The sequence below is a fragment of the Rhipicephalus sanguineus genome, chromosome 11 (assembly GCF_013339695.2).
Source record: "Rhipicephalus sanguineus isolate Rsan-2018 chromosome 11, BIME_Rsan_1.4, whole genome shotgun sequence".
Classification (NCBI taxonomy): Eukaryota; Metazoa; Arthropoda; class Arachnida; order Ixodida; family Ixodidae; genus Rhipicephalus; species Rhipicephalus sanguineus.
The window spans coordinates 53,527,315-53,541,947 of NC_051186.1; the positions used below are offsets into that span (position 1 = coordinate 53,527,315).

General features: G+C 45.8%; 2 protein-coding genes across 4 annotated transcripts in view; one reads left to right on the forward strand and one right to left on the reverse strand.

The window, feature by feature from the left end:
* The first annotated feature begins 1,297 nt into the window (after window positions 1-1,297).
* On the forward strand, window positions 1,298-5,934 carry LOC119373251 (DNA replication complex GINS protein PSF1). The gene is made up of 3 exons (XM_037643276.2): window positions 1,298-1,377; window positions 1,459-1,701; window positions 5,632-5,934. The coding sequence occupies exons 1-3, from the start codon at window positions 1,300-1,302 to the stop codon at window positions 5,878-5,880; spliced, it is 570 nt and encodes a 189-aa protein (XP_037499204.1). The 5' UTR covers window positions 1,298-1,299; the 3' UTR covers window positions 5,881-5,934.
* The window catches only part of LOC119373250 (mitogen-activated protein kinase-binding protein 1), a 46,787-nt gene continuing 38,023 nt past the window's right edge, over window positions 5,870-14,633 (reverse strand). For 2 of the 3 annotated variants that reach the window (XM_037643275.2, XM_037643272.2), the window contains 5 exons: window positions 13,264-13,704; window positions 11,868-12,094; window positions 10,242-10,472; window positions 8,763-8,990; window positions 5,870-6,112 (listed from right to left, as the gene is read on the reverse strand). In XM_037643275.2, coding sequence (XP_037499203.1) covers window positions 5,960-6,112; window positions 8,763-8,990; window positions 10,242-10,472; window positions 11,868-12,094; window positions 13,264-13,704 — 1,280 coding nt within the window. In that variant the 3' untranslated portion in view covers window positions 5,870-5,959. The remainder of the gene's footprint in view (window positions 6,113-8,762; window positions 8,991-10,241; window positions 10,473-11,867; window positions 12,095-13,263; window positions 13,705-14,633) is intronic. The other variant, XM_037643274.2, reaches the window with a different exon arrangement.

The following is a 14,633-nucleotide window of genomic DNA, read 5'->3' on the forward strand; positions in this document are numbered from 1 at the left end:
TTTATGATCACAACCGCGATTCGCGATTCGGCATGCGCAGGACTGAGGACAAAATGAGGAAAGAACCAGAAAACAAACAGTGAAATTTCGAAAATCACCAGGTTGAACAAGGGCAATAGAGCAAGTGTTCTACAGTTCTAGATGTTCTCACACAAATTCTTTCAGCACTAGACGAGCCGGTGCTTTGATGGGCAGGCGGCGACAAAAATCCACGTAGCGTCGAAACGAGGGTAGAAGAAAGGTTTCATTTTATACCCTCTCATTCTATTAGGGGCGAAGCTCCTCTTAGTCTAACCTTGTCACGTCTCCGTTGTCCGGCGTAACCACCTTTGCAAACTGCCCACTCCTTCGTCTCTGCAAACATCCCACTACGACCCATCACCGATCCTTTGCAAACTGCCCACTACTTCGTCTTTGCAAACATCCCACTACGATCCATCGCCGATTCATTACTTCCCCGACCATAAAGCCGTTATAATGAAGGGGGAACGGAAGCCACCTTTGCAAACTGCCCACTACTTCGTGTTTGCAAACATCCCACTACGACCCATCACCGATCCATCACTTCACCGACCATAAAGCCATTATAATGAAGGAGGAACGGAAGCCACGTCTAGCTACCACTTACAATTAATAAAATTTCTTGTATAAATATATACAGTGTTTGTCACGTCTTTGATGATGTACTGGGCTATCGCTTTGATTACTGCTGGGCGAAACCACTGAAGATTTCACGGTGTAACCATGATTGCTTCAGGAGCTTCGCCCAAGCTCTTCATCATTCACCCGTGGATGTGCTGTGAATTTTTTTTTTTATTCAGCTCAAGCTCGGAGAAATAAACCGATATAGCGGTTCTCGAACCGCTTCATTGAGCCAAGTTTGCAATCGTTTTGCAATCGTTAGCGCATTTTCAGCGTTTTCAAAGCACCCGCGTCAACGACAGAAGTTACGTCAAAGTGCGCACATTTATTTTACGTCACGTGTTTTGTTTAACTGCTTTTTGCTTTCGTTTTCAAGTTTAAGCATGATAAACTTTGTCGCTGCAGTTATAGACCTTGGTCATTCTAAATAATATTATTACTGAAAATTGGCCATTTCTGTAGAACATTAGCCAAATTTAAGAGCTGTTACGGCTGTTACGGAGACAATGACGCGTTTATTCTTCATTATTTGTTCAAATGCATGGCCTTCGAGATCACCATTTGCCGTGCGATGCAGGCATCATCATCACCAAAAAGCGCGAAAGTCGAGTTCGCGCGGTTTTGCTTTGCGCGTACGCAGCAGCTGTGCAGGTGGGCATGGTGTTGTTTGTAGAAAAAGCGCTCGAGCTCGTGAAGGAGCTAAAGCGCTCGCGCGGTTGGCTTCCACCGCTGAAGGTAAGTTTGGAAGTGTGGCGTGGAGCCTCTTGAAGCCGCAGAGGCCCGAGCCATTAGCGGCGAGTTGTCACTTGTGCGCAGGAAGATGCGCTCCGAGACTGCCTGGCCGATATGCAGGCGCTCTTCACGGAGAACCAGAACGACGTGGAGACGCACATGGAGAACCGGCACGCCACGGTGCACGCCCGGCACGTAGCGCTGAGTCAAATCCGGCGCTGCCTGCTCGCCTATCTGTACCAGCGGCTGATGTCGGCCCGCGACATGCGCTGGGGCTTCGGCACCGCGCTCTCCGCTGATCTCAGGGAGAACCTCTCCGAGCAAGAGGTGCATACTATTTTTTTGTTGTTGACCTCTGCAGCCGACGCGTTGCCACAGCGACAGTCTGACGAGTAATGTGCGCGATCGCGAGCAGGGATATTTACACACCCCCCTAGCATTTCGAAACCTGGCAGGGCACGAAGACGGGGACAAGAAGACGACACACATAGCGTCCCTGGCATACTCCTTAATATAAACCCCCCTAACATCCCCCAAGAGAATATACCCCCCCCCCCCCCCCAAAAAAAAAAAGTGATTCCAGACCAACCTTCCCCGTTCCTTCTTACAGCTAAGCACTCACCCACAACGGCCGAGTTTAGTAACAACCCCCACCCCCCAAAAAAATTGAAATTACGGACAAACCCGATCATGAGTGCTACTTATACGCAGCAAAGCACTTGAGTTCTTCAAGTTATCCGTACGAGATGTAACGAGATTTGATGAATATTGGAGAGGCGCCTGAAGGTACGGCTAGCATACTACTCCAGATTGTTATAATAAAGAGTGAATGTACACATTATGTGACAGGTACAGGCCGTGCACTAAACATGCCACAACAATATACAAGCTAAAGTATTTTCAATGAGGCCAGTGCTTCTTGCAGAGTTCAGAAATGCTTTCGTTGCATGAATTGCACAGGCGGCGTTCTGTCCATGACCCAGGAATCTCTCCTAGCTCAATAGACTGCTGTTCTTGATGGACGTTGTGTTTGGAGAATAAGCCTCTTTCTAAATTAAATAGCCTGCAAGAGAAGAACAGACGGACTGTGTTGCCGTATGTTGCACGCAGTACACAGTAGTGACGTTATTGGATTGATTGAACGAGGATAGCATTTAGTATAGGCAATGTCTAACCGACTCCAATGTAAATGTGCTCGATCAAGTCTGTTCAAGCTTCGTGGCATGCAAAACTTGCACATAGGATTGCAAGTGCCTATAATCCATACTCTTGTTCCGAATCAAACAAAAAACATATCTAGTTTTGAGGACCGACACCGTACTGGCACGAGAATGTCTGTTAAATCTTAAAAGTTTGGTGCCGTTAGTGGCATTAGATGTGCAGCTTGTTCTTGCATCTATTCAGCTATGGAATGCGTATTGTCACTTTCGATGGGTGCTGCCGAATGCACTTGAGAAACGTAGCAAGTAGCGTGAAATAGTACTGCATTAGTAACCTCCATTCTGTTATTTGCAAAAGCTTATCCAGTACAGCTGTATCCAGTACAGTTAACAACCAAGGTTTATTGCGAACCTTGGTTGTTAGTTCAGCGCTTGTTGGTGCCCAATCAAGCACGCTGCTCAAGGGCATGGCTTAAAATGGTGTGGGAACAGAATCTAGGCACAGTGTTGTTACTTCTTTTCTTCCTGGGGCTTTAGGATTACATTGAAAACAAATAAAACAGGACACCAATTAACAAAACAATTAGTATGAGTCAATGTTTCAGCTCCACACATGAGCGTTATTAACAAATGAGACCAGGAACGACAGAAGGGTCGCTTGAATAGGCCACACGACGTTTGTAAGACACTTGACTTGCATAGGTTGCAAACCGACGTTCCCATTGAGTGTCTATCATTGAATATGTGGCTGATAATTATGCCATTAAATCTGCAATACCTCTTTGTTTTCATTGGAGAACTTGGATAAGAAAGCGCAACATGCATATTCTGTATATTTAGGACTTGTTTTACTTGGTACTTTTATTAGTCTCAAATTACCTCCAATAGTAGATCTTTGAAATATCAGGTAGGGATTCATGTTCACTTTCACATCAAAGTTATCGATAAACTGCTTCAGTTTCATCTATCAGGACTGAACCTTAATGGAGATGGTTACCTTTATATGTCCCATCTGATGTGGTAGTCTAATCCAAGACCTATCAATGTAATTCACAAGAACAGAGTGTTGAGCTAGTTGTTTCATTGTCAATAACTTGCCGCTCATGATAATGAGACTGAGGCACAGACATGCATACTTACTTGCGTATGTGTACATTTGCATCTTATTAAGTGCCTTTTTTAAACAGAAACAGCACAGGAAAATAAAGAAACAGCCAAGCTAGCCAAACGAAAGGCTCTGTCCTTTCGTTTGGCTGGCTCAGCCATTTTTTTTTATTTTCCTGCACTGTTTCAGTTGAAAAATGACAAACCAACTTGCCCAATCTTCAACATCATTGAGTGTCGTCACATGCAACAGGTTATTGATTAGTACAATAAGTAAAATGATCCTGTTTACTGTTATTCATGTCGTTTTCAGTGAACAATGATGTGCGACATTTAAAAAATACGGGGCCAGCACATTGTACTAAATGAATGTACTGGAAGACTATGTTCAGCAGTAAGTCGATTTCGCAAAATCTCTGAAAAAAAAAAAAAGAGGCCTAGGTTCTCCTTTAAATTCGGTCTCCAAAGTAGCACTTTTTAAATCTTGTCCCGAGCACTCCTTTTGAGGAACAGTTATGCCTCTTGTTAATGACTTGCCTTTAGATGCAGCACGCAAGAAACGACAGACGTGACGAAGCAAATACTGACCAGCACACGCATAGTTTTTCAATCACAGCAGCTTTGCTGTTGCCAATTTTGCCAGATTCAATAACTTGCGTGAAAACATGCTCAAAGCATTCTTTCATTATTGGAAGACTTTTAACAGCTGCTTTGGAGGCTAATGAACAATAATTTTAGGCAGAAGGAACTTATTTTTTATAAAGCGAGGACAAATTCGTTAACTGCATAAAAATTAGAAATACATGGCAGGCGTGCAAGTTGGGGGGGGGGGGGGGCTTTTTTCGTGGAGTGCACATCTAGACATAAAAGCTACCCCATGCTACAGTGGCAATAGTAGTAGTTGTTCACCATATCTACCAGAAAACCTAGTTTTTCAGATTCTAGCAGTGTGCATGCAAGCATGGCTATCCCCAATGTGCAAATATGTGCTTACATACCTTTAACCTTTTCAGCACCATCAGCGGTACATTCTCATCTTTTCTCCCACAGCACCACTGATGTACCCAAATGTGTCCCACTATCTCCACTTGTTTATGTGCAGGAATGTGAAGTTTACGAGCTTTGAGGTGCTTGTCTCATCTGTTGTACATGTCTTTAAAAAACATACTTTGTCCTATTTCTTGGTTCGCTCTCACTCTATGTTTTTTTTTTGTGAGTGTGTCCGTTTGAGAAGTTGCAATGTAGCACACCCCCCCTCCCCCCACTTCGTTTGTGTGTTGCTGGTATCAGTTGTATACCTGTAGAAGGCTTTTCTAGTCTCCCAACGTATTCGCAGTAATGTGCCACTCCTTTCCAGTGGGCTGCATTTTCCAAAAGGGTGGCTCTGAACTCTGTTGTATCTCTTTCACCTGGTTCTTGTTTTTTTCTCATACCGGTAAAGTATTTCTCGTCATCAGTGTTATTCTGATCTCACATTTAATCAGCCTAAATAAACAAATGTTTCTTTGTTTTCATACCACATGTAAAGAAGAGACAACGTTGGGGCTGCATCACCTCTGAAAAAATCTGGCACTGGAAGAGTTAATAGAGTCTTTTAGCAAGTTACGGTAATACTGTATGGAAATATAGCATGGTGTTACTGTACCGCTCCTCCTTTCTCACTCGTGCTTTTGCCGCTCCCGATTCCAGTGAAGGTACGCCAACACCACAAATACTTTTTTTTTTTCAAAAATTACTATTGGGTTGTCACGCCTCATTGTTGCCTCTTTGTCTACGCATCGTTAACAAGGAACCTGTCGTTCGGGTGACACACTGTCACTGGAGCTGGGAGCGGCTTAAGAATGACGAGCGAGAAATGAGGAGCGGTACAGTAATACCATACCGTATTTCCATAACTTGCTAAAATGCTCTATTAATAAACAAAAGAATGACAAATGACCGAGTTTTACGCGAAGGGAACTGACCCCTCGGCAACACGTGCCGTCTTGTGCAGCAACAGTGGCTGCGGCGCTACAACGGCCTGCTCGCCGACTACATGTCCAGCGTGGGGCTAGACCTCAGCCGCTACCGGAGTCCGCCCAAGTCACTCTACGTGCAGGTGCGGTGCGTCAAGGACTACGGCGACTTCGAGACCGAGGACGGCACGTGCATCGTGCTGGCACGCGACACCACGCACTTCCTCGAGCGCTCCCAGTGCGAGAAGCTCATCCACCAGGGAATCGTTGAGCACGTCACCAGCTGAAAGACCACTTTATTGGCAGCAAGTAATAAAATAATAAAATAAAATAATAAAAAATGGCTCGTGCGTCTAAAAAATAGCGTCACGTGGAATCACTGGGCTTGCTGTCGCCTTTGGCCATCTGCTCCTTGACCATCTTCATGAGCTGCTCTGAGTACTGCTGCAGCAGCGCGTTGAGGTCCGAGCTCGACTGATTGAGGGGACCGCCCATGGGTGCCACGGGAGGCGGTGGCTGCTGTGTGAAGCAAGGACGCAATGGTTGATGTTGCATTTGGGACACGCAACTCACACTACTAATGGAACTACGCTGTATGCCACCACAATGCATCTGTTGACGTTGATCATCATCATCAGCCTGTCTACGCCCACTGCAGGGCAAAGGCCTCTCCCATGTTCCGCCAATCAACCCGGTCCTGTGCTTTCTGCTGCCACGTTTACCTACAAACTTCTTAATCTCATCTACCCACCTAATCTTCTGTCTCCCCCTCACGCGTTTGTCATCTCTTGGAATCCAGTCAGTTACCCTTAATGACCACCGGTTATCCTGCCGACGTGCTACATGCCCGGCCCATATCCATTTCTTCTTCTTGATTTCAACTATGATGTCCTTAACCCCCGTTTGTTCCCTGACCCACTCTGCTCTCTTCCTGTCTCTTAAGGTTGCACCTATCATTTTCCTTTCCATCGCTCGCTGCGTCGTCCTCAATTTAAGTTGAACCGTCTTTGTAAGTCTCCAGGTTTCTGCTCCGTAGGTAAGTACCGGTAAGATGCAGCTGTTATATACCTTCCTCTTGAGGGATATTTGTAGATTACCATTCATGATTTGATAATGCTTGCCGAATGAGCCCCATCCCATCCTTATTCTAGTTATTTCACTCTCATAGTTCAGCTTCGCGGTTACGACCTGTCCTAAGTAGACGTACTCCTTTACAACTTCCAGTGTCTTGCCACCTATTGCAAAGCGCTGTTCTCTGCCAAGATTGTTCCACATTGCTTTAGTTTTATGCATATTAATTTTCAGACCTACTCTTCTACTTTCCGTATCCAGTTCAGTAATCATGAGCTGTAATTCGTCTCCCGCGTTACTCATCAATGCAATGTCATCAGCGAATCGCAGGTTACTGAGATACTCTCCATTAACTCTTATCCCTAATTCTTCGCAATCTAGGGCCCTGGAAACCTCCGGTAAACATGCGATGAATAGCATTAGAGATCGTGTCTCCCTGCCGTACGCCTTTCTTTATTGGGATTCCGTCGCTTTCTTTATGGAGGACTGTAGTGGCTATGGATCCGCTGTAAATTTCTTCCATTATGTCGATGCCCTGATTCCGCAGTGCCAGCATGACTGCTGATGTCTCCACCGAATCATATTCATACTATCAATCAGGTGATAGAGAAATGCGTGGAATACAACCAACCCCTATACATAGCCTTCATAGATTATGAGAAGGTTGACGTTGATAGCTAGTAATAAAACGGCACACTGAAAACAAGTGAAGAAGGACGCAGACGCAACACGGGTGCCATGTTACGTCTTAGCCTTCCTTTGTCCCCATTGTCACTGCGATGTTTTTTATTACACCAACAACAGTCAAACCTCATCATAATGAAGTCCATCTGACACAAAAATGGCTTCATTATGTGCAATGATTTGTTATAAACGTATATTTGTGACACTTTTAATAGCAATGCTATTCCTCATTTGCTTCTTATAACAGATAATTTGTTATATCGAGGTTCAACTGTAGCCCCTTTTTATATCTTCTTCCGCTGACATTGCATTTCTCGGACTGTCTTCCACTACTACAAAACCATGTCGTCAATTATGCGCTAAGTTTCGGTGAATGCTTCTCGTCTTGAGTACGCTACCAGTCAATTACATTACCATGCTCTTCATACTTGTATCTCAATATCCTAAAAAAAAATTAAAACATTGGATAAGCAGTATATGTTGGGTCTTCTATTTTTGTCCTTCGGGCTTATACTGTACTATGGAATACAGAGTACCTTTGCTCTGTCGTTATTAGGGATGGGCGAATATTCGGGCGTTTCGAATATTCGAACGAATATTAAGGTATTCGAATTCGCTTCGATACGAATTTAGATTATTCGAAATTTCGAAGTATTCGAAATGAACGAATACATGTATACATTTGACCGCACATAACCCCTTGTAAAGGTGGTTCCACTGCAGCGTCTGGTTGCTGTGCTGTGAAACAACCCATACAGGGGAAATCTGCACTGCCGTGAAGCCACACTTCAAGGTTAATTAAATGTACATATTTTTTTTTTAATTTTAAAAGCGTGTTACATGGGCTTATATGCGCTAAGTATAGTAATTTTGAAATTGTAACGTATTGCACCCTACTGCTATTCAAATCTTGATACTATTCAAGGCTGCTTTCACTTCATTTCAAACCAAAAAAGTGACATTCACTCATACCTAGTTCGAATTCTTAAAAATATTGTGCAAGGGTCATGACAAAAATGCTCACTTTTCTTAATAATATGCGGTAAATGCTATTTGAACTATTCGATTCGAAATTATTCGACCAAATCACTATTCGCTTCGGATTCGCTTTGAACCTCAAATTTACTATTTGCCCATCCCTAGTCGTTATGCTTCGTGCTGCACGTGTTGAGGCCTTGATGCATTTAGAAATAGCCAATGAAAAGCGCTCGTAGAGTGCTTTTCCAAATACTAGTATTGTGTATTCTATGGTTTGACATAGGCCCACTGTGATTTCACACTGCCATTTCAAGTGCGGATTATCAATGCGGCCAGCAATTGATTCTTTCAATGCAGATCACTGGTTCTCTGGACTGTCTTGTTTCAGTGCTTGTCTGGTTACTTTAACTCCAACTTTAATTCCAACGGTACTTACGGCGGGAGGTGCCGGTTCAGCAGCGGCAAAACGGCGTGCAGCTGGAAACTGCTGGAAGACTGGTGGTTCGGCTGGCGGTGCCGACCACAGAGGTGCCGCTCCTGGTGGTGCCAGCAACGGCGGAGGCGCTGCTGGCCGAAGGTTCTGCTGTGCTTGCAGCACACCGTGGGCCAGGGTGTTGGTCATGGCTGACCGGTCAGCTGGGGAAAGGTCCACATCCATGGTCACCTGCATGGAGAGAGGAACACGGTATTGTACTGTGTGTGATTCTGCCAGCTGAATGCATGGTACAGTACAATGCAACGGGGTTCAAGGGACGAACAACTGGCCAGAACATGTGATTATATCCTGGTGGAAACAAAAAGATAGTAAATTATAGCAACAGATTCGAGCATCCTTTTCGTGATTGGAGTAGGATTATGTTTTTAAACTGCATTTTAAAGTCACGAAAAATCGGTATGTCGCACAGCCTAGTGGAAGGGCCTTTGATGCTGCACTATGGAGTTGTTCCATTTGCTGTACGCAGTCCAATGCATTTATATGCACCATAATTAGCGTTTAAAATTACAATATGTATATTATTATCCATCCCCGCTTTATTCTTTGCTGGCTATGAGGTAAAAGGAGTTGACGCTGAGAAGTGGTGCTGCCTTCATGGCAACAAGTGGAACACGTTGAGCTGCGGTGCATGTGCGGAGTGCACGCATGCGCTGGGGCTCGGCAAATCGCAGTGCGAAAACACAAGCCACTGTTGCGTTCACCTCCCACTGTTTGCAGCATGTGTTGTGTGTACGACTTCACAGTCACCATAAACTGCAAAATTCCGATTAAATGTTTCACGGCGTTTTCCGCATTACTATTCCGTGATTAAACACTGACCAGCTTTCCGTTGCGCTAAAGAAAACAGGTGCCATGAAAGTTAGCTATCGGTCCCTTTAAAACATGGCAAATCAGTTTGTGGAAGCCCACAACCGGGAGTAATGTTTATGAAAGGGAAAGACCTGTCATCCATCCATTGGTAGCACAAAGCTACAGAGAGAACCCCAAAGATATCTCAAGACAGAAACCTAGAAAAGGGAGTCTCCAGGGATTCGAACCCCAGACCAATCTATTTCTGGGGCAGACTCGTCTAGTGTGCTTCAAGTTTTCCATTAATTTGCCCTTGTACAGCAATACGCTGGCCAACTGGTTAGCTTGGATGGTATAGCGACCGCCTAGGACAGGCATTCATCCTGGGTTCGAATCCCAGACCAAATTGGTTTTTTTGATCACGCTTTCTTTCTGAAAAAGATCCATTGAAAGCTTTCTTTCTCAAGAATCTGTATGGATTTCCTTTACACCATGCTTTCCTTCATGTTGACGTCTACGATGAAGTAGCCTAGGGAAAAAGCCTGATGTAGCCAGATACTCCACGCTTTTCCTTCATCTGTTATGTAATAGGCACCACCCTCCCACACAGCCTACATAACACACACTCACCCTCTGAAAGACGTGGATGGCATAAGAAGTGATGCGTGCCAGCTCCTGGGCAACGCGCTCGCAGAGCTCCCGAGTGAGAGGTGCCACGGCCGGATTCGGGGGCAGGGGCCGTGGCGTGCCCGGTGTGGATGCTCCGCCTCCACGACCCCCGTGGAGCATGGGCTCTACCAGGGCACGCGGACCCTCGTGACCCCGCCCACCCCATTCGCGTCCGCTGCTTGGGGTCACGACCTGCACACATACATGCATACACAATGAGCTACAATGCCACTGACGGTAGCTTTCTCAAGCACTGTGCTAAAGAAGTGAGCTTTCAAAGGTGGATAAATTAGGCTTCAATATAAGTTTCTTTTAGAGACCAATTAATGTGAACATTTAGTGGAGTTGGTACTTCAATGCACAAAAGAAAATTACAGCACGAAAAAAAACGCACAGACAAAGAGGCGACACAGACAAACACTGCCTGTGTCGCCTCTCTCTGTATGTGCTTTTTCTTTTTGACGCTGCAAATTTTTCTTTTTCTTTTACAGACGCTTATTCCCAGGGCTCTTAAGATGTCGAACCAGAGATTTGAATAAAGCTTGCTGCATGAAAAAAAGAGGAAGGTGAAAGTTGTATCAGCACCACATCCAAAACCAATTAGTATCCTGTAAAAAAAAGAATTGCACAAGATTGCACCACACAAAAATACCTTCGTTATGCCTCATATTCATTGAAGGGTGCATTTGTTGCATGCTGATAAACAGTTCTTGTTTCCCTTGTTATGCCCAATTAGAGTAGACTCATTAAACAGAACCTGAAGGGTCCAGCAAAATAGGTTCCATTTACTGAGAGATGAACAAGGGTGCAGAATACAAGTACGAAACCAATCTTGTCGACGCACTTGTTCCATTTAGGCAGCAGTTCCATTTAAGAGATTTCCATTTACTGAGAGTCTACAGTATATATTTATTTAATTACCCTCAAAGCCCTAGGGCATAAGAGAGGCGGTGGGTACAATGTTACTGAACACAACACAACAGCAACAATAATACGTGTGTTACAGCAGTTTGAAAGGCTATGTCTTTAATGACAACAGCACAGTGGGGAAGGCAATTCCAAAGCAAGTATGCGCATCGTACTAGGAATAAACATGTTGTGACAGCATGAAGTGTTAGAAGATTACACGTATTCAAGGCTCAACTGTAGCCGTGACGCAAAGCAAGGTCAAGGTACAACCTTAAACAACCTTCGGTACAACCTTGCTTTGCAAGGTTGTACCAAAGCAAGCAATATAAACAGTCCCAGGAATTGAAATGCGACAATTTAGGGCTAGGTAATGGAGATACTTTTATTTCCACCACCTTTAGTTTGTTCCATACCAACATAATTTCAACTCGAACACTTGCATCAGAGCCAACAATACCTCCCTCAGCAGCCAGATTCATACCAACATGGTGTGGTTTTATCGAGCAAATACAAATTCGAGTCGTTATACCATAAACGTTTCGATGCCGCGTTTCAATACGTGAGCACTGTGCCTATATTAACTGCCTCTGAATGCTACATTCAATTTCACTTCATCAATCATGACACTTCATGAAGCGATCATGACACTTCACGAAGTGATGCGAGATGAGCCCGTACCTGAGTGGGGCCCTTGACTGCCGACTCATTGTCCGAGGAAGAAGAGGAGTCATCGGACACCTGCACCGGAGCTGCCCGCCTACCGGCCATGTGCAGGGCCCCAAGACTGGCACTGCGCAGCATGCCTTGCATGGGCGTCAGTGACTGATGCTGCTGCTGCTGCTGCTGTGGCTGCTGAGGTTGTTGTTGCTGCTGCTGCTGCTGGGACCAGAGGCCAACCGAGTCACCTGTATATCACCAGAATAAATTCTGACTATCGCATTTTCCTGGTTTTTTTGCTCAAATCTCACTGTGCATCCGCAATAGAATCGCAATGATTCAAATCTCCGATTTGAATGTTCCAACTATCCACGGTGCAAGGTAAAAAATTATTTAACCCTTCGAGGTCCGTTGTCGGGCCCCTCCCAACAACACTACTGGCTGGAGCGGTCCGTGGTTGGGCACTACTCAACAGGTTCTTTCGTGGTTGATTCACACGTGCATTTTCTCAGTGCATTAGGTGCCATCTTTAAATGAGTAAGCAAACTCCTTTTACTTGACCTTTGATTTTTTTTAGTTTTGGACCAGAATGGACAGAAGGTGGGTAAAGGTTTCGGACCGCAAAGGGTTGAACGTGTTGGTTGGTTGCTTGGTTCATGGGGTTTTAATGTCCCAAAGCAATCAGGCTATGAAAGATCCCATAGTAGAGGGCTCCGGATATTTCGACCACCAGGGGTTCTTTAAAATGCATTCACACTTCACAGTACACAAGCCTCTAGCATTTCGCCACCACAGAAATGCGCCTGCAATGGTCAAACATTGAACCTGCATCTTTCCGGTCAGCAACCGCACACACTAACCACCGAGTCACCACAATGGCCTAGTTTTTACATGTGTTAGAGCGAGGATAGAAAGGAGTGATTTTAAGGTCTTGATGGCGACAAGTGCATAAACTAAACCTGTGCATATTTCAACTAAGAAAGATGTTTTCAAGACGAAAGCCTTAGACGCCTCATCGAATGCAAGAAGTGACCATCGGCATCGTCCTCTTCGGCGTCAATACGAGCGATGCAAAAATTGTCATGTGATGTCATCGCATGGAATCATCACTTGGTCAAAGGTGGAGCAATCCCAGAGGCAGAACAAAACTACGTTAGGTGTGGAAATCAATACAATCGACTGAGAAGGAAAAGAAGATGGCTTTTCCCTTCTAGTCGTCTTAGGCAAATGCATATGGGACCGTGTGACTTTTATCAATGAATGAATGTAATAGCTTCCAGGAGTCAACATGCTGAGCTGAATGCATGGACTCATCTATTATGTCATAATAATAATAAAGGTGGTTATTCAATTGAACTGAATTGAATTACGCACAAAGTAGAAACCACAAGGGTCTCTGTGACCTGCCAGTGCATACCTGATGAGTAGGTGAGCCGACGCCTGGCCGAGATGTCGGTCATGGAGGCCGTGCGGCGGATGAGGTTCTCCTCGGGGTTGGCCGAGAGCAAGTCGCCGCTGCTCTTGCTGCTGCACCAGCCCAGGGCGTTCAGCTTCTGGCGTGCCTGGTTCAAGGCTTGCGCCATCTCCTCTCGCCTCCGGCTGCTGCCCGAGCCCAGCGAGGAGGGCTCCGGCCGGTGGTGGCGAGCAGACAGGCTCGACCGGGTGCCGGGGCTGGGACCCGCCGACGCCAGGGATGGGGGCGTCACAGGTTGCTCGAGACTCTCGTAGTTGGCGCGCATGAAGTGCTCCCGCTGGCCCAGTTTGTCCAGGTTTTCGGTGCTCACGCACATCGACAGCGGCCGCAGCTCGGCCGTGCTGCTTGAGTCTTCGTCCTCGCTGTTCGCTTCGCTCTGCAGATCTGCATGGCAAAGATTGCAGTGTCAAGCCAGCATTTCTACAAGGAGCGAGAAGTATTGTGGTCAGTATGACGGTACTCCACTTCACTACAACCTAAGGAAAAAATCTCAGCTCTGCCCACAGCCATCGCTGACACTCCCACAGAGAATGTACATAAGTGCTCCATCCAATACTGTTTACTCATTTGTGTGACATCAAGCACTTCTCAATTGTTTCCGATAGCTGAAGTATACATACAGACCCACATTTGTGTCGCTGGTTTTAGGTCAGAAACTTGAACGTTCAGGAAAATTTTGTCAGGAATTCTGACTAGAGCACTGCACGGGCCGGATTTTACGGCCCGGGCCCGTTTTATGAAGCCCGAGCCCAGCCCGGGCCCGTGGTTCCAAGCCCGGGCCCGGGCGTACATGACCGAACCCAGCCCGAGCCTGGCCCGGGCCCGTCGTTCCAAGCCCGGGCCCGGCCCGGGCCCGGGCGTTCATTACTAAACTAATCCAGGGCGCGCTTGTTCATGACGAGGCCCGACCCGGGCCCGCTAGAGGATATTAGTTGTTGATGATGATTATTAATGATGCCGTGCGCTTTGTAGCGGGCGATCGGACGGAAAATCCGGTGTGTACATGCATCGAAATGTTGCTTTGCCCACGGTGGTAGCTCAGCGGTTAAGCTGTTTCGCTGTTAAGTCCTAGGACGCGGGTGCGATTCCCGCGGCCAGGACGGCCGCAATTTGGTGGGGGCGAAATGCAAGAACACCCGTGTATATACTTATCTTTAGGTGCACGTTAGAGAACTCGAGGTGGTCGAAATTGATCCGGTGCCACCACGGCGTGCCTAGTAATCATATTGTGGTTTTGGCACATAATATCAAGGAATATAAATGAAATGTATCGTATCTGTCAACCTCGAATAAAAGACCGAAATCTTTATGCC

Coding starts and splice junctions, on each gene's coding strand:
- LOC119373251 (XM_037643276.2), top strand. CDS start 1,300: ATGGTGTTGTTTGTAGAAAAAGCGCTCGAGCTCGTGAAGGAGCTAAAG. Junction 1,378..1,458: donor GTTGGCTTCCACCGCTGAAG/GTAAGTTTGGAA, acceptor ACTTGTGCGCAG/GAAGATGCGCTCCGAGACTG. Junction 1,702..5,631: donor AGAACCTCTCCGAGCAAGAG/GTGCATACTATT, acceptor CGTCTTGTGCAG/CAACAGTGGCTGCGGCGCTA.